This window comes from Xyrauchen texanus, chromosome 28 (genome assembly GCF_025860055.1).
Source record: "Xyrauchen texanus isolate HMW12.3.18 chromosome 28, RBS_HiC_50CHRs, whole genome shotgun sequence".
NCBI lineage: Eukaryota > Metazoa > Chordata > Actinopteri > Cypriniformes > Catostomidae > Xyrauchen > Xyrauchen texanus.
The window spans coordinates 4,758,811-4,785,072 of record NC_068303.1 but is presented as its reverse complement, the minus strand read 5'-3'; the positions used below and the strand labels follow the sequence as shown (position 1 = coordinate 4,785,072).

The following is a 26,262-nucleotide window of genomic DNA, read 5'->3' as shown; positions in this document are numbered from 1 at the left end:
AGATTGAGGCAAGTCTCCTCATGAATTTCAAAGCTCCGGGAATATTTGCCTCAATCCGAGAGAGACATTAAAAATTAGACATTAGAAATTAATGACAAATAAGTACATTTTATAAGATATATTTAATATTTCTAATACCGTATAACTAATATTTCTGTGTATTTTCTTATATGCAGCCTCCTCTGCCATTATAAAGATATCATTGTTTTACATTAAAAGCTATTATGATGTCATCTTACTATAAGTTCATGACACCCAGCAATGACCTAATGTATCATGAGCCTAATGTATCATGTATGTATATATATATATATATATAATATTTTATATATATATAAAATACATTTATTTTATAGTTTTCCTAATGGTACTAAAAACAGTTTAATTTAAAAAAAAAAAAAAATTTCAGACAATTGTTTCATAAGTTTCAATGGCATGTCTTAACCGATAGAGGTCAGTGCAGGCTTAAGGTATTCATTAGTTAGCAGAAACATCGATGGCGTTAGTAGGTCCCTGTAAGCACCTGCTGGTAGATGCTGGTACTACACCACCCGATGCCAAAAAATCATACTTCTCCATAGAGATACGTGCATTTTCTATTTTTTTGCCCATGAGCAAAAATGGCCGCCTCTATTTATCTATCCTCCATATGGAAATAAATATAGAATTACATAAAATAATAATTATTTGCACGAAGATAATATTTCAGGTTAAACTTGTTGTGAACAAAACAGCTACGCCTTTTCACATTTGATCTTACTGATGTTTATAATTGCAGCAAGTATTAAAATGAGATATTCGTAATATATAATCTCTTCTGTCAATGATATGAGTTGGCAACTATATGAGTCATATTCTGATGTCACTTTATCACACAGAGCTGATATAATTTATTATGAGGATGAAATGCGATTCTATTAAATCCCTGATCAGAATTAATTTCATCTGGTCGTGTTTCAGGCATTTAGGGCTTATTAGTGAATTGATGCTCCGATATGAAATCATTCGCACGTGTAATTCATCATAGACACTTACAGTTATTACTCACAGAGTGACAGATGACAGAACGGAAGTCAGCACACTATGGCATCCTCAATTTGAATAACACCGTAAGTATTTGCCCCATATTCTTCGCAATTATGTCAACTCCAACCGCAAGTTCAATTTCGTGCGTTAAATTTCGAAATGTTTGCATTCTCAGCGTGACCGCAAGGGTCGCTATGGGACTTTATTCAAAGTAGCGTCATCTTTCATTTTTGGCGGGAACGGAAATTAAGCTTTGAAGGATAGACCTAAAGTCTCTTCAATGGTTTGTACTGTTGCTTAAATCATTCTGGATTGTTCCGCTGACAAAATACTGGTGGGAAAAAAGCATCTGAAAAAAAAAATAATAATAATCGAAAAACAAGATTTGTAGAAAATATGGTGTAGCTTTATACAGTGCGTGTTGTTGAAGAGACTGCACTTATATCCCCACAGCCTTGTTTTTAACTAAAAAGCAAACATTGCACTACTGTAAATAAAACAACTGTTCAATGTTAAAATACTTTCTCCTATACCATCTTAAAGGTGCACTCAGTAATTCTAATCCAATATACTTTTTGTCAAATTCTGCAAATACTCCTCACAGTATGCTAGCTGTCCTTTCTGTGGGTGTGCTAAAAAAAATGTAGTATTTGTACACAGCCCTGGCTCTGTAAATGGGACAAAAACATAGTGGAACAGACCGATCCACAAAACACTACTCCAGCCAATCAGCAACTGGGGTGGTTCTTGTGCGTGCACAGGATTGGGCGTGGGGGCAGAGCGAGAGGGAAATTAAAAAGAAGAACGATGGCAAATCTGGCTGATGCAAACTTTCTAAACTGCAAGGAGGGCAAATGGCTGAGAAACAGACCAAGAGACTAAAAAAGAAGGATTACGATAAATCGAGGGCTAGGAGCTGCGTCAACATCGGCGAGGCTTTTGGAGAGACCTCAGAGAGGTAAAAGGCTTGAATACGGATGCAGAAGTTGCTCTTTTTTTAGGTGGGTAACATACATTTTGTTATGTTTCACAGAACCCGTATAAACTGTTGTTGTGATGTTAGATTTAGTAGCAGGAGAGATGTAAGTGTCTGGAGCTGATGTTCATAAAAACGTCTCATGTGCATGAATTTTGGGGGTGGAACATCCAAAGGAGCACTGAAGGTAGGGGTGTGTTTGTTTTGGCAGTTGAGTTAGAATATTAACAGTGTTTCTCAGGAAACTTTTAATATGCAGAGATTAAGCCATTCGTAGATTATTTTCCACGAAAACTGTAAACACTGTGTCTCTGTGGCACAAATAAAATATTACTCTGTTTGTCTGAGCATCCCAATCGCCCAACACAGCAACATTGACTCAACCAATGGTGTAAGTTTGAGGCACCATTTTGAGATGGGGGGAGTGATCGAAAAAGCTGTGTGAAAACAATGTTTACTTTTGCAATTCCGTTTGGTGGCGGGAATCGCACAAAAATTATACACTTTAGCTATAAAGTCGACATGTTTGCATTGTAGATAGCTACCAGATTAATAACAGAACAGGAACCAGAATATCACACTTGGGGTGGAGTCCCAGATTGCACACATACATCTCTGACTCTGAGGTGTCTGTTTTAGATCTTTTTATCTGGAAAGAACTGCATCTAATAAAAGATCAGATTTAAAAACATTTTAAATAATAAACGTCTCAAAGACATCTGCTAAAAGTCTTATTGACAACCGAGAGGAAAGCTCTTACAGACTTACTGCAGATGAGCAAAAAATCAAAAAAAAAAAAAATTATATGTCTTCCAGATGTAAACACACATCAAATAGGCTTATGGGTGATGTATGTGTACTATCACGGGGCTTTTTACTTGTGCCAGTAAGCAACTACTTAGCAATGCACTAAAAACCAAGCAGCACACTTTAACCACTGTTTAGCAATGCTTTATCAACCATCCACAACGTACTAGCATCATGTGGATAACTTTTGCACAGACAATGACCTCTTTTTTCCCCACATAGATCAGAGGTATTCAGAACAGGATCCATGAACACTCATTTGGATTATCATTCTATAAGCACAGCCATACAGAGTTCTACCAGTGTAGGCAGATCTTATATGAGTCTCATTGAGAGTCGACACGACAAAATAATGATTTGATGGAGTCTCTTCCTGACGGGTGTGAAATGATTTCAAAATGTGCAGGTGTAGCGATCTGACAGGCCTCTCTGTATTGATTAGTCATAGACATGAATGTATAATAACAATCACTACCATTTCTCATTCTTAGCTGTCTATGGTCTCGAAGAAATGGGATAAATTGCTACAGCTCTTAGTGCCACAGCATTAGATGAACATAAATGCACATATTAATGATTAGGCATTTAAACAAACCCTAAATGTAAAAAAAAAAAAAACAAAGAAATGTGGCTGCGGACATTAATTATACCTTAAATCATGCAGCTTGGTGGGGAAAGGTGTGTTTTGACTTTTCTAAGCAATCAGACTTGCAATTTTGAACAGGTGGATGATGAAACAGACCTAAAAATGCCATTGACTTACATGAAAGGATGTACCCATACCCAAGCCATATCTAGAGATCAGAATATCAGAGATCTTCAGGGTTGGCTCATTTGACTTGGGCCAGTAAGCAACCACCCTAGCATGTGATAGCAAACATGCTACAAACACTCAGAACATCTTAACAAGGCATGCACATCTCACATTTTCTTCTGTAAAAAAATGAGTTTTAACTCTAGAATGCATTTGCAACTTCACCACCCTATAATGCATATGTGGGTCAAAAAAGATCCAGGTGAAATCTAGATGCTAAAGGCATGAGTGTCTTCATGAGTGTGTGAAGCACATCACTACGTAGGTCTTAAGCTAGTTCTCCACTAGCTGATTTTTCCAATGATTTTCAGGTGTTAGCTTCATTAACATAATCACTGGCTAGGCAGTTCCTGCATTTGCAGTTAGAAGATTATACCAGCAAGTGATAATAAAATAAATTTCCAAACACTGGAAATATATTGGATCATCAAATTATGTCCTTGACCAGGGGTGCCCACACTTTTTTGTGTGATCTACTTTTAAATGACCAACTCAATAAGATCTACCAACTAAAAAAACAGTTTCATTTAAAATAAGAAAATGCTTGTTGGGACTACTGCATGTTTCCCTACATGGAATTCATCTTCTAATTAATAAAAAAAATTATAATAATGTTCAATGTTATTATCATTCAGTTTTGGCTAATCCGGGCAGTAGCATCGCAATTTCGCGCTCTGTTCTCAGAAGTCCTTGGAAGGCGCGTATGCGCAAACCTAGTTGTCATGGCAACTGAATAAACAAAACCTCGCCTGGTCAATATTTACTCGTCAAGTGCAAGTCAGACAGAAACTAAAAGAAGGACAGACATTATATTTATTTTTATTAAAATTTTAATTTTGTGCGATCTACCAGCATTGCCTTTGCGATCGATTAGTAGATCGCGATCGACGTATTGGGCACCCCTGTCCTTGACCATAGCTGTTGTAGCCATTTTATGAAACACAAATTGATAAGATTTTCCATATTTTAAAAGTGCAAGCATTATGCATTAGGCAATGTCTTAAGTCCTAAGTGCAAAGTCAATGGGTATGGCCATTAAGTTTTGTTTTTCCATACAAGTATGCGCTAAGTCCAGGCGCAAGCGGGTTTAACGTGCAAAAGGCGTGACCAAGTGTAATTTAACTCTGAGGTTCTTCTCCGGTTATTCAACATCTGCTTCCTTTTATATAGTCCATTCTCCCAAGCACCAACGATTTAAACAAAGACAGCACATTTAAGTTGGTAGTGTAGGTGGACTGTATGCAATGAAATAAAGAATAGAAATATAGACTTCCGTTCTTTCATGCGTTAACTGCCTCCTTGATGAATGCTAGGCATATTTCTATGAGTGACACGCGCTCCTTTTATATGAATGGAAAATGTGATTCTCATCAGAATTTGGATGTACAATATCCTCCTTTAAATGATAGAGGATGTAAGTATTATTAATCATTTTCATCTACTGACACATATATCGTGGCTAGTATTGTATCAGAACATATTTCACTTCTACAGATCGATTTTGATTTTGAAAAAATACGTTTGAGTAAGTTAAGACATGGTATTGAAACGTATTGGCACAACGACCAAATTCTTAGGAAAACAGCAAATTGCACTTTTCGCAACTTCATTTACATACAACAAACCCAAAATGTGCATGCCTATAACCACAGAAGTGCAAACACTCCCACCCACGCCCATTTGCACTTTGCGCGAGAAGGGTATAGCGGGTATAGTGAGCTCCAGTTCACCATTGAATATATATGGAGCCCCAAAACTAACCCTTTCCCTAACCTTAACCATGAGTGGAAGTCACGCTCCCTTTTGGAGTTGCCGCAACCCGATTTTGGAGTAACCTGCCCCCTTTTGGAGATTCCGTCCCCATTTGGAGGTCTCCGGCCTGCAGCTATATCTACTTGCTTTGCACTGGCACGAAAATTAGAATTAGCGCTCTCATGAAATTGGATAAGATGTTGCGCACAGTCCTAGTGAGTTGCTCTGCGCTTTGCACAGTCAAGAAAATAGAGCTCCTTATCCGGATTGGTATTTGTCCACCTGTTGTCAAAAGTCACTGCAAAAGGGTCCAGTGGAAGAAGTTGGACAGAGTGGAGTTTATATGATTTTTTAACCCTTTATTTTGACTATATTTTCATTTTGTTTGAATTGTAATTTTAATTTAGAATTTTTTAAAGATTTTTCATGTTTTAATAAATTATTAAAGTTTTCAACAATCTGATTTAACAATCACTGTTAATACTAGCCATGTTTATTAGTAGATGAAAATGATCAATAATACTTACATAGGTATAAAAGGAGCATATCACTGTCAAAGGAAATACCTGACATTCACCAAAGATGCATATGCATAAATGCATAAAAGAGGTTAATCCATATTTCTATTCTTCCAATTCATTGCAAACAGTCATTTACACTACCAACTTCTTATAAATGTGCTGTCTTTGTTTGTCTGGTGCTTGACAAGGAATGGACCACATTACAGGATGCAGATGGTGGAATTACTGGAGACGAACCTCCGAATTAAATTGCTCTTGACCCTGCCCATCAGTGCTTTGTATGTGTAATTTCGCCAAACCCATTTTTTTTTTTATCCCAAAACTTCATGGCTATGCCCATTGACCAAGTACAGGGCTTATGACTTCAAAACAGGGCCCTAAGTCTTGATAAAAAAAAAATTTCAATAAATATTTACTGTAATGATAATTTTATTAATAATTTACATTTTTAAATGGTTTATATATCTTTTATTCAATTCTGAAGAGTTTCAGACACCTTGAAAACGGAGTAGGAGTTTTCGGTGACAGTATGGAAAAGGCTGTGTAACAGAAATATCGGCAATCATTATGTTTGATGGAAAAATATGAAATGTCTCTACAACACATACGTAGAATGGAATAAGATTTAAATGGTATTTAATGTGATAAATTTACTTAGTCATGAAAATGAAAAAAAATATATATATATATATTTCAAGAGTAATACCAGTGTTAAATGCTTTGAATACCATAGTAAACACATGTGGGTCATATCACATATGCATTTTAGGGCTGGTGATGCAAACTCTCTTATCATTTAAGAAAATATTCATTTACATTTATCAGACGCTTTTATCCAAAGTGACTTACAATGCCATTATTACAGGGACAATCCCCCCGGAGCAACCTGGAGTTAAGTGCCTTGCTCAAGGACACAATGGTGGTGGCTGTGGGGATCGAACCAGCAACCTACTGATTAACAGTTATGTGTTTTAGCTCACTATGCCACCAAAAAAGAAAGATAAGTCAGCATACATGATCAAAGACACCTTTATTGAGAAATGCCTGAAGTGTCAGATTAAAACACTCAGAACATCATGAAACATTCATGTATAAATTATATTTTAAAATGAAGAAGCTGGGGCATGTTTGAGGTTAAAGTAAGTTACTAGAAAAAGATCCCACAAAAGAATGGATTTCATGACTGTGATATCTAAAACAAATAATATCATTATTTATTCCCATTTATTTTATGGGACAAAAATATTGACTAATCTCTGTGTGTTTGCAGTCAAAAATAAGCTTGTGTTTGTTTATACTTGTCATGCAGTTCTTTATTTGAAAAGACAACAATCATTCCATAATCCACAAATAAATACTTTAATGAGGCATTTTACTGTTTGAACACGAAATAAAGCAGAATAATCTTCTTTGTGAACATCAGTCTGATCAGTATTTGTTTTGTGCTGCTGTGATTTTGTGATGAGTGTCACTGAAGAATATTGCAGCTCTGCGGTCAAAATCATCTTAATTTCGAGAACATTACTACCATTTGATTCGGATTACAACTTATAAATCAACTAGACATCCACTAAACAAATCAAAGGTGAAGAAACACATTTAAGGTTAAAATGAAGGTTCTTAAATTCAGCAAATAACCATTTTCTTATCAAAAACTGTTTTGGCTGTTCATCATGACAGATGACCCAAAGCCCTGCTGAAAATAACATCTTAAACCATCCTAAGCTGGTCTGATGGTGTCAGATGATCTTCGAGCCTGGTCAGGCTGGTCTGGTTTGCTGGTCTTTAAAGGGTTTTTGTGCATTTGTCAGTTGGTCAAGATGGGAGACTAGCAAGACCCTCTTAAACCTGCTAAGACCAGCAAACCAGTTTATAGTGGTTTAATTATTATTATTAATATTTTTAAGCAGGTTGGCACAAATCAAGTAAAATGATTTGTGGGATCAGTCTGTGATCTGTTTAGTGTTTGTCCTTCATATATTTACAAGCATCTGATGCCTCGTTTAACCATGTTGGTTAATTGCTAATGGAGTCCTGAGGAAGAAGAATCCATAAACCACACACCTGTCATTTATTGCTGTCAGAGTGATGCTTTAACCCTCAGCCCCTCCATACAATAATGATATGTAGAGTAGCACGCTCCTCTCTTCTGATATATTGCTTCATGTATATTGACTGATGCTTCTATTTTAGCTTATATAAAACTCTGAAATGAGATTGGAGTGCTGTGTGTGGCATGCATTATTGAGATCACAAAACATATCCATATTAAACAAGCATAAGCAACAATAATAAAATCCTGAGTGTTTCATTATTGAATGCATTACTCTAGAACAGCTTATATTATTTTGATAATTTATTTGACAAAAAAAAAAAAGTTATTGCATATTACTCATAATCAAACACAGATATTGCCAAAACAAACTGACATCATTGGTTATGATAGATTAATACAACATTCACAAAACTGTACAAGCTGAAATCACACACAAAACCACAGTCATAGATATTCTAATTATAAACCCAGAAGTCCTCTAAAAGACAGAATGAACATTATCAGTTCATCATTAAACCAGTGCAGATGTGAATAACAAACATTGCAGAAAAGATCAGTCAAACAGAGATATTTCTATGTATCTCTTGTAAATGCACTTCCTGTGTAGTGTTTTCTTCTTTATGGTAAACTTATTCATATCTGACAATCACAATACCTAACAGGCAACAATCAGTGTGAAATGAGCACATGGCATATGCATATATCATGTATGAAATGTCTCGGATAAGTCCAGTATGAAACGGTTTTATTGAGTTAAGGTCACTGCTGATCTAATTTGAAGACAAATTTATTCAGTGTGTATTTATTCAGCACATTAAAAGTGCTTTTAAACATTGTTTTATTGCTTTAAAAGATTGCTTTTTATACTGCTGAACAGATAATTCATCTTTGGTCTTTGTTATCTGTCACTGACTGAGCAAGAACCTTCGGTCCCACTTTATATTAGGTGTCTTTAACTACTTGTACTAACATTAAAATGCATGCAATACAATGTATTTTTTGTGTAACTAGGTTGAGGGGTTGGAGTAGGGTTATGGGTTAAGGTTAACAGTGTAACTACAGATGTAATTAAATATAGGTCCTCTAAATGTAAGTACAATGCAACAACATGTATGTATATAATAAGTACACTGTATCAAATGCTTAAGTACACAGTAGATAAAGACACCTGATATAAAATGACTCCGAACTGCACAATCTGGAGCATTAGATCAGGAAATTATGGTCTTTATGATGGAATTATTCATTTACATATGTCATATTTTACTATGTGAGCTTTCTGTGTGTGCAAAATAAAATTGATAAATATAATCAAGAGAAAAATTCCTGAATCTCCTGAGTTCATTTTAAGTTTAATTGATTTTCCTTTAACAACTTTTTATTTAAATTAGGGGTGCTTTGCTAGTTGGCCTACTTCTCTGTTATTTGATATGTTTCCAAACTTTGAAGAATACCATTAATCTATCAATTATATTGCTGTTAAGACCTTCAAACGTTTCAAACCGTTAATACATGCTAAACAAACGTGTGTAACATGCTGTCTTTTCCTTCATGTTTTTTTTTTTCTTTCCAGGAGATCAGTTATTTTATTTGGCAAAGCTGATGTCTCCATAACCTTTGTTTCAGCATATTTAAAGCTTTTTGTCTTGAATTACTTTGTTGATAACAAGATAAGCAAGAATGAACAAATTAAAGAATGTCTTTAAGTTTTAAATGTAGTTTCTCTGTCGATGACACATTCACTTTCAGCACTTAGTCATATATTTGATAATATTTTCTTAGATAGTAAGTATTACTAGGATAATTTCTTGTATCAATTGTCACATGTTATGCTTATCAATGCTCCTGGATTTGAAAACAATCCTCAATCAGTTGTGTGTTGGGCCACAGTCACCTCAGCATGATGCTCCAATCAGAATAAGCATCAGACATTGGCCTCCAGAAGTTCCAGGAAGAGTTTGTGCATGGGGACACGTCCATCCTGTTTGATGCTGCAGAAGTGCCGCACGGCTACGGCAGAGGTCTGACGGAGGAGCGGAAGGGTCATAATGAGTTTTCCTGCACGACAAGGGTCTTCACTGTGCTGGGCACGCTCGTAATCCAGAAGGGCCTCGTGGAGGGTGTCCTGGAGACCCTGAACTGCTTCCATGTCTGCTAAATGCATAGAGTCTGAGAGAGAGAGAGACATAAAAATAAACAAAATAAGGAAAATAGCTCACTATGTTGTTTTCCTGAGACAATGCATAATTTGTATTTTTCCTTGCAATTTTATGCGGTGCCATTTCTCCCTTTTAAAAAAAAAAGTTTGATCTTTTTGACATCTTATTTCAGGGATGATGAATATGACTGTACTGACATGCATTCAACATTTAAGTACATAAATTAAAAATGTAGTATGACAGGATTGAAATAATATTGTGCTACTGTGTTAGGCTTAGTAATGATAACTATTTATTGCAATGACGTAATTTTTTTTATGTAACAAGGTTGTATATTAATTTGAAATGTAGTCCAACAGGGTTGAAATAATGCAGTGCTTTAGGGTTCAGATTAGATTTAGTAACAATAAATAATTATTGCAATGACATTCATCCAAATTCTTTTTTACGTAACAGGGTGGCATATATAAGTACATACATTCCAAATTTAGTGTGACCGGCTGGAAATAATGCCCTTTAGGGTTAGGTTTAGGGTTTGTAACGATAAAAACTATCGTTGGTCCTGTTATGCGGTGACATTTCTCCATTTGTATTTTTTGTTTTATCTTTCTGACATCATATTTGAGGGAGTCACACCATAAAAGTCTTGACTACATTTATGCAGAAGCAAATTTCTCTTTTCATTATGCTAACACTTATATTGGCCTCGTCAAGCTCAAAATTTGAACTCTGTTATGAGAAAGAATTGTAATCTTGTTTTTTCGTCCAAAACAACTTTAATGTAACAGGGTTGCACATATAAGTATATGAATTCCAAACTTAGTGTGATGGGGTTGAAATAATGTAATGAGTTAGTAACAATTAATAATTATTGCAATGACATTCATCCAAAATTGTTTTAATGTAACAGAGTTGCATATATAAGTTAATGAATTCCAAATTGAGTGTGACCAGCTGGAAATAATGCCCTTTAGGGTTAGTAATGATAAAAAGTTTAAAAACGTATCGTTACACACTTTAATAGGCTGCGACCACATATTTAGGATTGGGGTTAACAGTTTTTAAAATTGTCAATTGATAAAACATATGTGTTAATCACTAATCTGAATACTGAGGGGGTAATGTGTTCCTCTAAACATCTATGATGATTTTGGTTGTTAAAAGTTGGGAAAATATGATTTCTTGAAAGATCAACTGTAACCTTTTTTAAATGAAATGATAAAAAATTTGTTTTTAAACAAAATATTATCTGTGGTTTATTTACCTGAGTTGGCGAGTGCGATGGCTTTCAGTGTGACAAACTCTTCTGTTTCCAGTCTCATGGATCTGTACCTGCGTACCAGCTGTAATATGGCCATGTGGAGCTCCAGTAGACCTGCTGATTTGGCCTGTTCAACATCCATAATGTAATCCTCCGCAAAGACCAGCCTATCCTCGTGGGCCAGCGAACGGAAAGCCACACGTAGGATGAGGATCTCCATCCATGCACTCTGCAGTAGACTCATCTGGTCAGACAGACCGAGGCTCGAGAATCCTGCAGGAGTGGTTGGTTTACTGATCAGTCATCAGAAATATTGATATTTAAAGGAACAGTTCACCCAACAATGATAATTCTGTCATCATTTACTCATCCTCATGTGGTTCCAAACCCCTATGACTTTCTTCCGTGTACCATAAAAGATGTTAGACTGAATGTAAGCCTTAGTCAGCTTGAATATATGCAATTGAAGTCTCCTGAATCTCCGTTTCTATTCCACAGAATAAAGAAAGGCTTTTAGGTTTGGAATAACATGAGGGTCATTTTTGGTGAACTATCTCTTTAAGTTATAAACATGAACAAGTGTGTTGTTGTTTAGACACAATATGGACAGTCATTTCGTCTGGTTTTGCTCCGCAAACAAAAATAGTTACAAAACAATCCAAAGCAGCATCAAGCCATGCACAGACTTAAAGTCTATCTGAAACCACAAATCAACATAAATAGCTAATCAAAATAACTAATTTTATAAAAAACGAATAATCTAAAAGACTAATCAACTAAATAAACAACTAATCTGCTAAATAACTACACAAATAATCAAGGTAAATAACTGAATAAACACCAGAATCACCTTAATATAACTAATCAACTAAATAAATAACGAATTAACCAAATAACTAAATAAACAACTAATCAACTAAATAACTAAATAAATAACTAATCAACCAAATAACTAAATAAACAACTAATCAACTAAAGTAAATAAATATAAAATCACCTGATTAACTAATCAGCTAAATAACTAAATAAACAACTGACAAACTTAATAACTACATGCATACATAATCAAGGTAAATAATGAAATAAACAACTAATCAGCTAAATAACTACATAACCACATAAATAGCGAATCAATGTAAATAACTGATTAACTACTAATACTAAGTAACCTAAATTACTAAATGAATAACTAATCAACTAAATAAACAACTAATTAGCCAAATAACTAAATAAACAACTAACCACCAAAATTAGTAAATAAATACCAAATCACCAAACTAATCAACTAAATAATCAATGAATCTGCTTAATAACTACATGCATATTTAATCAAGGTAAATAATGAAATCACAACAACTAATTATCTAAATGAACAGCTAATCACCTAAATAACCACATAAATAATTAATCAAGGTAAATAACTAAATAAATACCAAATCGCAGAAATAACTAATGAACTAAATAAACGACTAATCGGCTATATAATATAATCAACAAATCACCTTAATAACTAAACAACTCATAAAACAACTAATCAACTTCATAAAATAGACAAATAATTACCCAAATAACTACATAAATAACTAAATAAGGTAAATAACTAAAATAAATAAGTGCTTCTGAGATTTATAAGCCTTGAACGAGAAAGATAAAACCCTCCTACTGTAATTCTGGAGCAAATTTTCACAATAATCACACACTGGACAACAACCTCTTCTAGTGTGTGTGTGTGTGTGTGTGTGTGTGTGTGTGTGTGTGTGTGTGTGCGTGCCTGAAGATCAGCATCAATGACGGACAAATCATTCTCTCATTCACATTTCTCTCACACTTAATTAAAACAGCCAGTGATTACTTTGGTGTGGCGAGGGTGGATTCGAATTTATTGTTCCACCCGTCACTGATGTTTATCAGAGAGCGTAATGACAAGTATCTCTTGCTCTTTCCTCCTGAGTGACATTCATTAGCTGATTGGATCTGCGCATTGATCAATCGTGGGTTGAATGAGGCCATGCTGCCTTTCATCTGGCGCTCTGGAGATGCAACAGTATTGACATCTGTGAAATGTGTTAACAGAATCAAAGGGCCCTTGTGACACTCACAACAACACAAACAAAACTCTCCTGGAACCATTTAAATCACAAATGTCATCTACTATTGAATCTACCGCTTCAGTCAGCAGCCAGAAAGACAATACTGCTGTCAGAGTCACACACAAATGTTTGTTTTTCTATAATGGTGGGGACTTTCCATTAAAGATAGACCAATATATAGGCCAGGCGATTAATCAACTGATATTTGGCCAATTTGAGGTTATCAGCAAAGGCCAATAAGCCTCTGACAGTGCACATAGTCAATGGATAGTCCATCAGTTTTAAGTAAATAGTGTGTAAAATAAATGTTCAGCTGCCATTACATACAGGTGAACATTTTTCTAAGTGTGATAGTTTAGAAAAATAAAAAATACATCTCTATGTGGTGGTGGTGTAGTGGGCTAAAGCACATAATTGTTAATCAGAAGGTCGCTGGTTCGATCCCCACAGCCACCACCATTGTGTCCTTGAGCAAGGCACTTAACTCCAGGTTGCTCCGGGGGATTGTCCCTGTAATAAGTGCACTGTAAGTAGCTTTGGATAAAAGCGTCTGCCAAATGCATAAATATAAATATAAAAATATAAATATAAAATCTCCTCAGCAAGCCACATGTCTTTGGGTATCATTCAAGTCTGTAGCACAAACGGTGCAGTTAAAAGTCTAATACTTGGGGATAAGAGTTTGTTCAAATCCCAAACACTAAGTATGAGCAATAATAATAGTGATGCTTGCCTTACCAAACAGTTTAATCATGCCGAATAATCACGTGTCACATGGAATCTTACAAGCACGCACGGTTTGATAGTTTGTTGTGTAAGCATTACTACAGAGGCTAGTATCAACACAAAAACAGGTGCTGGCCAGTTCTTTGGGTGTGTGTATGCGGTGTGTTATTTGACATACCAGTGCAGTCTTTGGACAAATTAGTGCACTGGCCTAGAATTGTGGGAGACACACATCCACACGTCCCCCCCAATGCTGTGAAGGGGTGATTTGTCCTTGTCCACATCCACCCCCCCAATCATGCATCTGTCCTTGTTTAAATAGTTTTATCAATGCTGAAAATAATTTTGTTTGATATACCTTGCAACTGCGTGGCTGTGAGTCTGTCATATTGAGACAAAATCTAAAGTCCCCCCTCCGTTGTGTGAGTTGGTCTAGTTGGTAGTCGTCCCAACTAGACGGCAATGTCATGTGGTACCTGTTATTTTTCTCAGCGCTGGCCAGGATGCATAAACTCACAGTCGTTTATTATTACTGGATGAGGATTTTTAAAAATGCTTTTATAGATAATGCTGGGGCAGATGTTCATTCACAGGTATGAATCCTTGCAATTATCAGTTTTTATTAAAAATAACTATCCAGTGTAAAATGTCTCCAAATGCGTTCTTAGATTTAAATGCGGACGGATGGAGGATTTGTTTTTCAAGCGTCAAGCGCCCCCTGCAGGAATAAAACTCACAAGACTGGCTGGCTGATAATGGGCAAAATTGTCTGTAGGTTTGTTACCCACACAAAAATCTCATACGAATTTCGAAAACATTAAATATATCACATGTGGAGTCAGTGACTATGTTAAAGTTGTCCATAGAAATGATCAGTTGTTTTCATGGTGAGGAAAGCAGACAGGCATTTCAGATGAGCAGGTAAGAATGGTAATTTTCTGAAAGGATAATATTTTTCTGAAACATTAACCCTAATGCTTTTTCTGAATGTTTGAAATGATACAGTGTATAAATATTTAAGGTTATGTTGAATTAGGGTTGACTGGATTATACAGTTTTACTATTAACCGCATTCAAAAATATCACAGTTAATTTAACTGTAAGAATCCACAGTTAAAAACTGTGAAATGCTTTATTTACACATGGCAAAAATTTTATAAGAGTTTTTCTTAAGACTTCGTAAGCCTAAATGGGAAAACTCTGTGTGGCTACTGGAGCTGTTGCTATGGTTACGGACGGTGGCCACGTGGTACTTTAATGGCCAGGTGTCCCGAACTGAACATGAACTTTCAAAGCACGTGAAACTGAAGCTTAAACACACAAATTCCAAAATATAACAGAGGAATTTGATCGACCAGATTAATATCCATCAAAAAAGCGACATAAATCGGCTGTTTGGCAGCATTTAAATTGACTGACTGAAGACCACGGATGTAAATAATGCAGAAGTCAGAAGTTTAATATATTTAGCTGTGTTTAACTATACGTATGGTGCATTTGCATATAGTTACTATCAGTGCCTTTATCCTATTTTTAGTGCCTGAATCCTATAAAGCATTCATCACGTTCAAAAATAAATGTAAATTTCAGTCATTATCAGACTTTAAATTACCTCCTAATTATTACCACCTATTTTTATGTGTGTGTGTGTGTGTGTGTGTGTGTGTGTGTGTGTGTGTGTGTGTGTGTGTATTTATCAGTTTTCTTATTATAGGGCTTCCCTTAGCGTCCAGATATCCCCAATATATACGTCCTCTTAGATGTTTAGACAATTGTTATGTGTATACATTTTTTGTGCTGTTGTATAATAAGAAAATGTGCATATAATTGTAAAACCGTTTAACTGCATCTATACATTGAATATACGGTTTTATTTATCTGTGCATTAATTTGAACTGTTATTATGCATTGTGTAATGTGTTTTAATAAAACATTACAACCCCCCTCTCCCACCCACACCCCGGCCGGTGTCACAGAATGTGTGTGTATGCATGTGTGCTGTAAGTGTCCAGCTGATCCCCACCCCCTTTCAGGTGTTTCCCAAAACACAAACGCACATCAGAACTAACAGCAACTTAGGTCTCTGTATCCAAAACAGAGACAAGATACAGTAGCTAGATAAACATGTGTGTGTGTACCTGGTATATGTTTGGCCCAGCTGATGTTCAGCACTAACTCTCGGTCAGCAAGGTCACACAGTGTCGTCAAAGCTTTGATGTCACTGTCAGGGAGGGCGGGATCAGGCATGGCACACACCCTCTCTGGCTCTGCCCCCAACAATAGAGTCACCACTTTATTCTCTCCTTGACCGCAGGATGCTGAGAGAGAGAAGAGAATTAAACAACTCCTGCTTCTAAATAAATGGATGAAAGTGAGATTCTAACTAGCCTTTTCTGTAAAATCAATGCCATTTTTGGTGGTGTAGTGACTCGCCTCAATCTGGGTGGATTTGATTCGATTCCGATTCACAAGCACTCGATTCAATTTGATTTTTATGGGTATATTTCAGTTATAATGTCACTTTTGCTTACATATAAAATATTCTGTGAATTATACAGGGGACCTTCTAACTAGGTACAATATGAAATTATTCACTTTACTTATTATATATTAAATGGGGTTAGTTTTAATAGTTAATCGTTTTTCATCATTTTGGTCAAATTTAGCATTTTTTTAATTAACAAATCAATGGATTTAATCAATAAATATAATATTATATTTCATATATTATATTTTGTTACATGTTTATTGTTTAATTGCATCATTTGTACTATTTACAGGTATTTATATTGATTTGTGCTAAAAACGGTACCGTCTCTTTAAGGGATTTTAAAGAGCATTTGCATTCCTGCATTTCTGTAAAGAGCATCTGTAAATGAACGCATGTTAATGAGAGAGACTTTAATGGCTTTATCTCATCTTTGCTATGCCCGATTATGCTTTTTTTGCTTGTGAGCGAAATCTCAATATGTTCCAGCCAGTTGCCAAATATATACATTTTTAGCCGCATAGCACAAAATATGGATGACTTCCTCTCATTGTAGTAGAGGGCAACGCATAGAGTGAAAGATCGTTCTTGGGATTTAAAAATCAGTATCGAGATCACTCAAATAAAGATTGCGATGCATCAGAAAAACGTTATTTTCTCCCACACCTAATAATAATAATAATAATTGAAAAATAAACCATGACCTCTAGAAAGATTAACACATATTAAACTTGTGTTAAAATACAATACACACACAGTTTGCACGCATGCACCCACAGATAGTGCAAACACTCACACAAACTTGCACTTTGCACTGACATGAATATTAGAGAAGACGCTGCACCTGGTCGTTGCGCTGCACCTAGCGTGGTCAAGAAAATAAAGCCCCATGTGTGAACAGGACCAGTTGGGAAATACCGGTAAATCTGCTCTGGCAATTTCACGGAAAGTTTCGTTTTGATCCTATGTGTGAACAAACCCTTAAGATAAATGATAACATACAAGCTCAGGACACGTTAATGTGAGAAGTCTGCTTTGGGCCGATCTCAAAGTTCTTAAAGTTCTAACGGATATGACACAATTACTTTGCGCCGTTTAACGTCTGTGACTCGGGAGTCATAAAATGTTGTCTGATTGGACTGATAGTGAAACCTAAGTGCTTCTCTCTCAATCCAAGCAGATTAAGACATTTTTGACAGTTTACAGAAACAGTTAGCGATTCTGTTACTTATAAAATATCTAGTCTCCTTCAGGAACGAGGAACCAAAACCATTTCTGTTGTATGACATCACAGAGATTAATGGCATTTTGGTGCTGTAGTGAAACGGATAAAAGATGGAAAGCCAACCAGATGTGGTACATTTACCAGAAAATGCAATCCAACTATTTTACAGCAGTTTAACAGGTTTCGTGTGTGAAAATGGCTACTAAGACAGATTTTAGTGATGTTTTCATTCTCACATAGTTTTCGGTGAGGTAGTTGTTCACTGAGGTAAATGCTGGAATCTGAGTCCATTCTCCTTTTATATTTCTGCCGTCCTCCTCGCACCCTGTCCGTACGCACACCTACACACACAATAAGGACATTTCTGTGATGAAAAAACTGAATTTGATGTAAATTGTTCATTAGACATAAACAAAAGTGAACTGTATTAAAAGGTGAAGTGTTTCATTTCTGGCGCCACTGGTGTCACCAAACGGAATGGCAAAAATAATGACTGTTTTCAAAAAGGTTTTCCCTAAACACTCCCACCGTCTGTCATTGGTCAAAAAAAGAGATACTCACTCAACATTGAGACATTGTTGCTTTGTAAGGCTGGTTGGAACGCTCAAACAAACAGAGCAATGTTTTGAACGTGAGCGTTGATACTCTTCAGGGGAACCAACATACAAATGGCTTATTTATAATTGTCTCTGCATATTGAGCTGGGATTTAAACATAAAAAATTACACACATCAGCTTTAAATGCAGAGTTGTCTTGATAGCCATAATGAAAAATTAAACAGCTTTTTCTGTTATTATATGCAATTGAACATCTTGAACAAGCAGGTGCATTGAACACAAAATCAGGGTAGCTTCACACCTGCACACTAATATAACACTCTCTCCCAACTTGCTGACTGCTTCAGTTTTATCTGAGTATGTATAATATTTTTATGGGGAATTTCTCTGGGCTGTGCGTGTTTGTGTGTGAAACCTTTAGTATACACCTGCATTTTGCAGAACCCCATGATATCACAACACAAATCCATGTTTGTGTTTAATCACACACACATTTATACCAAAACAACTCAACAACAACCTGCTTAGTGTCATTTAAAATATATATATATTACACTTCATGTAGTGTGTGTGCCAACCATTTCGTAACACACTGGGATGAATCTCAAAAAACCAGTCAAGAACATTTTTGGGACATATTTCCAAATAAAAGGAAAGAAAGAAAACATTTTGTATTATGCTTAAAAAAAAGAAACATACATATTTAAGCAATATTAAATGTTTTTCATTTTATTTTTTGCATTGTGGCATCATTTTCATGACATTTTGCCCCTAATTTCTCATTACCTAAAAAAAATCATTACCGTAAGGCAAATAATAAAAAATCATGATATAAAACAAAATAATGATATAGTATAAAGTTTTTATACATCATGATAGATTTCATATTCAGCTTTAAAATGTTGTATTTAAATAAAAATGGTCAAATGTATCATTTTAATATTATGTTATAGTGATAAGAATCTATTGAGAATCTCCATTAAGAATAATATTAATTACAAAAAAATGCAACTCAAAAAAGGCTTCATTTTCTAAATGCAAAATAGATTTTCTCTTTTTTTTTCTTTTGATTTTGAGGTGAAATGTGATCTGGAAACACACATGCTCACCTTCACGCATCATTCCCACAGAGAGACACTTGGTGAAGCGACACGCCTGACAGGACTTTCTCCTTCTCTTAGTAATCTCACAATCCCTGCTGACCGAACAACTGTACTCTATATTCCCTGAGAGAAAGACACAGAGACATACACATTTACCTAAATGAGGACAATCAATGGACATCTATTGTTTTTAAACTAACCCAAACCCCAAACCAACCCCTAAAACAATTACCTATTGCTTTTTTTATAATAAATAAAAAAAAACTTGATTTACTTTATTTATCTTTGAGGACCCCAAAGGGAGGTTTTGGCAGATTATTCTCACTTCTGAGGACAACTTTGTCACCACAGTATAGCTAAGTGAACACAAATACTTTTCCTCTCTGCCACTAACTAGCCAAATGGAAGTCTTTGTTTAACCTCTGACCCCTGGCAGACTGATCACTGTGGTCACATCATTATCCAGTGTATTACAGACATGTAATCAATGCTTAGAAACCACAAGAGCTCATCTTCATCCAGAGACATTAAAAAAATAATTCTTGGAAAAATCGCAACATAAGTAAAAGAAGAGCCACCTTTCAGGTAAAAGAGTCAATCGGGTTAGGGTTTGTTGAAATCTCTTACACAAGTATAAGCAATAGCAATACTGATGCTTGCCTTAGCAAATAACAATTTAAATACAACAAAATGGTCCAAAGAAGTCTTTGATTGAGCTTTCAAACTCAAGCAAGTAGCAAATATCTGCTCAAGTTCAAGTAGAAGTGACCCTTCAGGATGAGCTTTGACCAGATTCATAGATAAATCTTACCCAACTGGTTAAAAACTGGCCTGATTCATACTGATGCAACATTACACACCTTTAATACTGTCAACACGGCATGCTGTGAAATCAACAGTTGCAACTTTACCAAAAGCCCCAGGAAGTCGCTCTCTGGGTGAAAGGTGACCACTAAACAATACATGACTAAAACAAACTTTATGACATGCAAGTTCACATTTTTTAATTTGACTTCATGTAAGTGCATTAACCTTTTATTATTTTACTTTCTATTCACTTTAAAGGTGGAGTGTGTAATTTCTGCACCCCTAGAGTCACCAAATGGAATAACACTTGTTTTCAAACAGGTTTCCCAAACATAACATTCTCTAAAACTGGTTGGACAAACAGAGTGCCCAACCCCAAACTCATTGGCTGAACCAATATTGTTGTTTTGGACTTATCAAACAAACAAAAACAGTTGATAGCGCCAAAGTCACATTGTAGACACTCTTTGGAAAAATCAACCTACAGTACATATGGCTTCCAACAAATATGTCTCTTGATATTAAGCTGGGATAGGAAAAAAGTATTTTAACACTGGAACATTTCTATGCCCCCTCCCAGTGCCTCAACCTCAATAGCAGCAAATGTGAGTCTTGTGATAATTTTGCAGAACAACATGTAGTTACACAATAAATACATTGTATTGTATGTATTTTAGTGTTATTCCATAGTAGTTAAAGACACTTAAAGGGGCCATGACATGAGAAACCAAATTTGCCTTGATCTTTTGGTATATAAGAGGTCTTTGTATCATTAAAACGTCCTGCAAGTTTAATATTTTAAGACGTCCTCCCCATTCTAAACGAATCATTTATTTAGTCAAGCTCAAAATACAGCTCGTTCTGGATTCATGGTTAGAAGTGACGTGTCGGTTAGAAGTGACGTAACAGCGTTTGCATATGACCGCCTCCAGCACAAGATAACTACGCTTTAAGCGCCAAGACAACTCACGCTCATTTCAGTATCGCCGTCGCCTCACAAGTGTTCAGTCGATGGACAGCGAGCTCTGACAGAGACTACTTGTGCACAGGAAAATTACGATGCCACACAGATGTGCTGTTCCTGGCTGTGGTCAAACAAAACCTCTGAATAAGCTGCCGAAAGATCCAGACGTCAGGGAAAAATGGATGCAGTTTATTTTTTGCGGACGTTCCAGTCACGGCAGTGTTAACTTAAGCGTTTGTTCTGTACATTTTAAGGATGACTGTTTTGAGAACAAATCTCAATATGATGCTTTCTTTGCCAGAAAACTGTTGCTCAAAGATAAGTCCGTGCCGACTATTCTGGGAACAACGACGACGCAAACTGTAAGTAATCTATTTTAAACTTTAAACTACTTTTTAAAGCGCAATTTCATTCATTATGAATAATCACAGTGTTTTTACTTAGTTTACTTGCATATTGTTCTGGCTGGGGCGTCAATAATTGATACATAGGCACTGACGTTAGCCAATCATAACAGTGGGCTTTAACACTGAAGTCTTAAATGGAAAACGCCCCCAAAACAGACTGTTTGAATCAGAGGATGAGAAACAGGGTGGGAAAAGGTCATAAATCACTAGATTTTAAAAGTTTTTCTTAAAAAAAAATATATTAATACTATAATTGCACCTAAGGGAACATAATAATACAATAAAAAAAACCATGTCATGACCCCTTTAATATAAACTGGGACTGAAGAATGTATTGAACTTTCTGTTGAAGTCATATTTCAGACAACAATAAAGAAACTAACACAGAGAGACAGAGAGTCTGGATAGTGTCCTAACCTTGAATGGTGCGTTTGAAGAATGCCTTGCAAGCCTCACAGGAAGCCACTCCATAGTGGAATCCAGATGCAACGTCTCCACACACTAGACACAGGCGTTTGGGGCCTGAGTTCAAACTGTATTCACACTTCATTGGTGATTTCTCCAGCAGCCTGCGGGGGTCGCCAGAAGGCCTCAGCATTGCTCCGGCTGCTGGGTATGGAGCGGGAGAATCCATACCTGTTTGGTTCATTTTAATAACTGAACTGTAGCTGCTCCCTGTGTCCGATGACGCCCCAGGACTGCGCTGCGCCAGACTGTCCGACAGGGAGCCGGGGCTTGATGGTTCTGCCTTGATGTAGGCAGGGTGGTGAGTGTTGATTGACATCGTGTCAAGGATGCTTAATAGAAAGCAAAAAGATAACATTGAGAGCCAAGAAACAGGGACAGTTTGTAAACTTAATGTGCAGCTTTCTTTTTGTTACAGCCTTTTGAAAATTCTAAAAAAAAAAAAAATATTGAAATTTGAAAACTTGAAATTGATAAATACTAGTAAAAAAAGTTCATTTCTAAAATGTTACAGCACATACATATATATATATTTAACGCATTAATTCAGTGCAATTAATTTTATTAAAAATAACGCTTAAAAAAATGTACGCAATTCATCGCAATGCTCTCGGATTTTAATAAGGAAGATTCCTGAGAAATGGAAGCATGTAGTACCACCTGTTTACTCCAGAGGGCAGCAATTGAAATTTCAGCTGTGTGGCAACACACAGTTTATACAGTGAAGAAAACAACCAGACAGCACAAAACAGACATTCGTTACGTTCTTGCGTTCAAAACATTTGATGGAGCGCAAATTCGATCTAAGGGATCTCAAGATGTGTTCTAAGTATTAAACTATATTTAGCTTGACACAGTGACCTAAAAATGTTATGCTTATGATGCAAAGCACCTGAGATGCTACACAAGCATGTCTGACGCTTGTTGAAATTGACGGGTCCTTAAACAAGCCCTCATAATAAATCTCCAACTGATTGACGAATTCACTTGTGTAATGGATTGCTGTGAACTGTGTGTCAATGATTGACTTATGATCAATAATATGGTAGTAAACAATATATTGTATTCTAAAGCCGCTTTTTGTATTGTCTTATCAATGATTAACTTCTGCCACAAGAATGTAATGCATTTTAATTATCTGAATATATATATATATATATATATATATATATATATATTTATTTAAAGATAACTATGTATAATTATTTAATCATTATATACTGAATTATTGTTATATGAGGGTCTTTCTCAGCAAATATTTGTATATGCGATTAAATGCGATTAATCACGATTAATTAATTGGGACATCATGTAATTCATTCGATTAAAAATGTTAATCGATTGACAGCCCTAATATATATATATATATTAAAGATTTAAAGAGGTCATGTCATGAGGAATCTAATTTTCCTTGATATTTTGACATATAAGAGGTCATTCTACTCTAAAAACATACTGTAAATTTCAGAACTAAAATATTAATCCCCAATGCAATAAAAACATTCATTTAAACCAAGCTGCAAAAACACAGCGTTCTCTACTTCTGCGACTTCCCTACATCATTTGGGGGCCATTAATTCATGACTGCCTCTACAGCGAAAAAACATCAATGCCTACTTTACATCATCGCACCCATATTTTTATATAAATATGCACTAGACAGACATCTTTGACCATTGCATGTATCTCACTGTGCTTTTTAAAGATGCGGTGTCAAGTCAGAACCCTAAAAAGGAGAACTTGTTTCATTCAGCTACATCTTGTTGTTTTGAGCACGAATGTGCCAAGGGTTTTTAATGGTTGCTGTATGAAAACATGCACTAGATGGACATCTCTGACCGTTTTGATGCATTTCCAGGGGGATGTGCGCATCAGTGCAGGATGATACTGGAAACTGGATATTACAAATGTCATGACTGTTTGATAGTATATGGCGCTGTTGCGCTTACAGTAAGAGAGCAGTTTAATATATTTGGATGCAATGTGTTGGATGTGCATTATGTTTACAAACTGACATTTTGTATAATGTTGTGGAGCTTGTTCATTCTCTTTAGACTGAGTTTCAAATATGACTGTATTTGAGGGGCTGCATTCTTAGGTTTTAAGGAGGCCCTTAGGCCAAAATGGAGCTTTTCAGACAGAGGGTCAGAGACAGGATGAACATTATCCTATATTACTAAATTATGACTGTGTAGGTAAAAAAAAAACTTTACTAACATTACTAGCGGACCTCAGGGAAGATAAAAAAATGATATATATATATATATGTACATGTAAGAGTATTTCATGACCCTTTAACAAGAAAATACATAATATTTTACAGTAAAATATTGTAAAAATGTAAGCATTTTAGTAGTAAAAAATATGAATTAAATTATTATTTACAGGTAAAAACTGTATTATGCTATATTAAGCCGTTTTTACATGTGCTTTTAATACATACACTTTTACAGTAAAATTATGTTAAAAATATGTTTTTTGAAAGTTCAACTTAAACTTCATGCTGTTCCTAATAAGGTATTGTATGGCATGAGAAGACTTCTAATGCATAAATCGTATGGACCACTTTAATGATACATTAATGGTGCTTTAATGATGCTTTTGTGTCCCGGTAAAACTCATTATTTGAAAGTGCAAAAGTGTGACCAGTACTTTCTTCAAAGTTTCTCCATTGGCGATCCGTAGGAGAAAGAAAGTCATACGTGTTTGGAACAACATGAGAGTGAGTAAATAATAGTTAGGAGAACTATTCCTTCCTAATGATACACAGGCTATAGTTTAAAAAAATTAAAAAATAAAGGCACAATAATGCCATCCTGAAATACTTTCAACACTGTCAACATATTTTTTATACACCATTTCTAGCAACCAGAGCTGCCATTTTATTTGACTGTAAATTTAACATGTTTTTTTTTTGCAGCACATGAAAAACTGAAAATAGCTGCTATCTGACAGAATGGCAAATTTATGGTTTTCCTTTTCGTCAGCACAACTTTATATTTCCCACAATGTCAGACTTCAGTGAATGTTTACAGTACACACACCACCTGAACACACCTGTTCTATCACTCTACTGCAATATATTCCTTTATAGCACACATACACATTCAAACACACTGTGTGAAGCAGCAAGTAACGTGATTTTAAAGCCCATCAGGGTTTTTGTCTGTGATCCAGAGGAATTATCTGTGACTCTATCACCGGCTCTCAAATCCTATTGCTCTAAGACAGATGGTGAATGTTGCCAGAATCTCTCTCTTAGATGCATGAGCCTATTCTCTCTGTATGAAATATACAGTAGGATGTGCAAATTTTGAATGAGTTTTTGTCTGTTTAATTAGTTGGAATGGTAGAATTTGAACTCTAGATTCTTTCAGAGTGAAGTGTACATAAAACTTTCAATACAGAAACCACAATTATTTAATATAATCTTAAAAATAAAGATTCTTCATTGGTTGTTGTATAGCACCTTCAGCAAATAACTAATCTATCTATCTATCCATCTATCTATCTATCTTCTTGAAATATATCTGATTTCATGAGCACATAGCCTACATAAAGTTTATCCACCATCAGATTTCAATATGCACCTCTTATTATCTGAATAAATCTGCATAACGTACTCTCATACAAATACCATAGTTTCACCAAAAAACTACAGTTATTATTGATAATATAAAATCATATTAAAATTGGATTTTAAAAAAAAAAAAAAAAAAAAAAAAGAATTAATGGTGGAAACTATTCCACATAACATAATTACATTTTTTCTCTTGAAAGAGAACTGCAATTAATACATTGAAACAAAAATATTTCCATTCCACATATAGAAATACAGGAATACACATTAAAGCTTAATTATCACCATATGAAGTTTCTTACTTGTTCTGTTCAGAAGGGAAGGAAAACGATTCCGGATGATACAACTGCAGTAGATCCATTAGACGGCCTAGAATGAAACTACAACTTGAGAAATATCTTCTGGAATAATAAAAACTAGATATCTCAACTGTTTTCTTCTGTTTTATTGTATGTATCCTCGTCTGTTCTCTGCGTC

At 35.4% G+C, this 26,262-nt stretch overlaps 1 protein-coding gene and 1 long non-coding RNA gene across 2 annotated transcripts in view; one reads left to right on the top strand and one right to left on the bottom strand.

Moving 5' to 3' along the window:
- LOC127622507 (uncharacterized) overlaps window positions 1-11,523 on the top strand; it is a 16,854-nt gene extending 5,331 nt beyond the window's left edge. Inside the window, exon 3 of the long non-coding RNA XR_007967975.1 lies at window positions 11,428-11,523. This is a non-coding gene — a long non-coding RNA (uncharacterized LOC127622507). The remainder of the gene's footprint in view (window positions 1-11,427) is intronic.
- On the bottom strand, window positions 6,140-26,262 carry LOC127622505 (estrogen-related receptor gamma-like). Its single transcript, XM_052096607.1, has 7 exons — window positions 26,088-26,262; window positions 22,158-22,537; window positions 19,569-19,685; window positions 18,138-18,242; window positions 16,327-16,506; window positions 11,376-11,645; window positions 6,140-10,121 (listed from the first exon to the last, which is right to left on the bottom strand). Exons 1-7 carry the CDS (start codon window positions 26,144-26,146, stop codon window positions 9,877-9,879), a joined length of 1,356 nt encoding a protein of 451 aa, XP_051952567.1. The 5' UTR covers window positions 26,147-26,262; the 3' UTR covers window positions 6,140-9,876.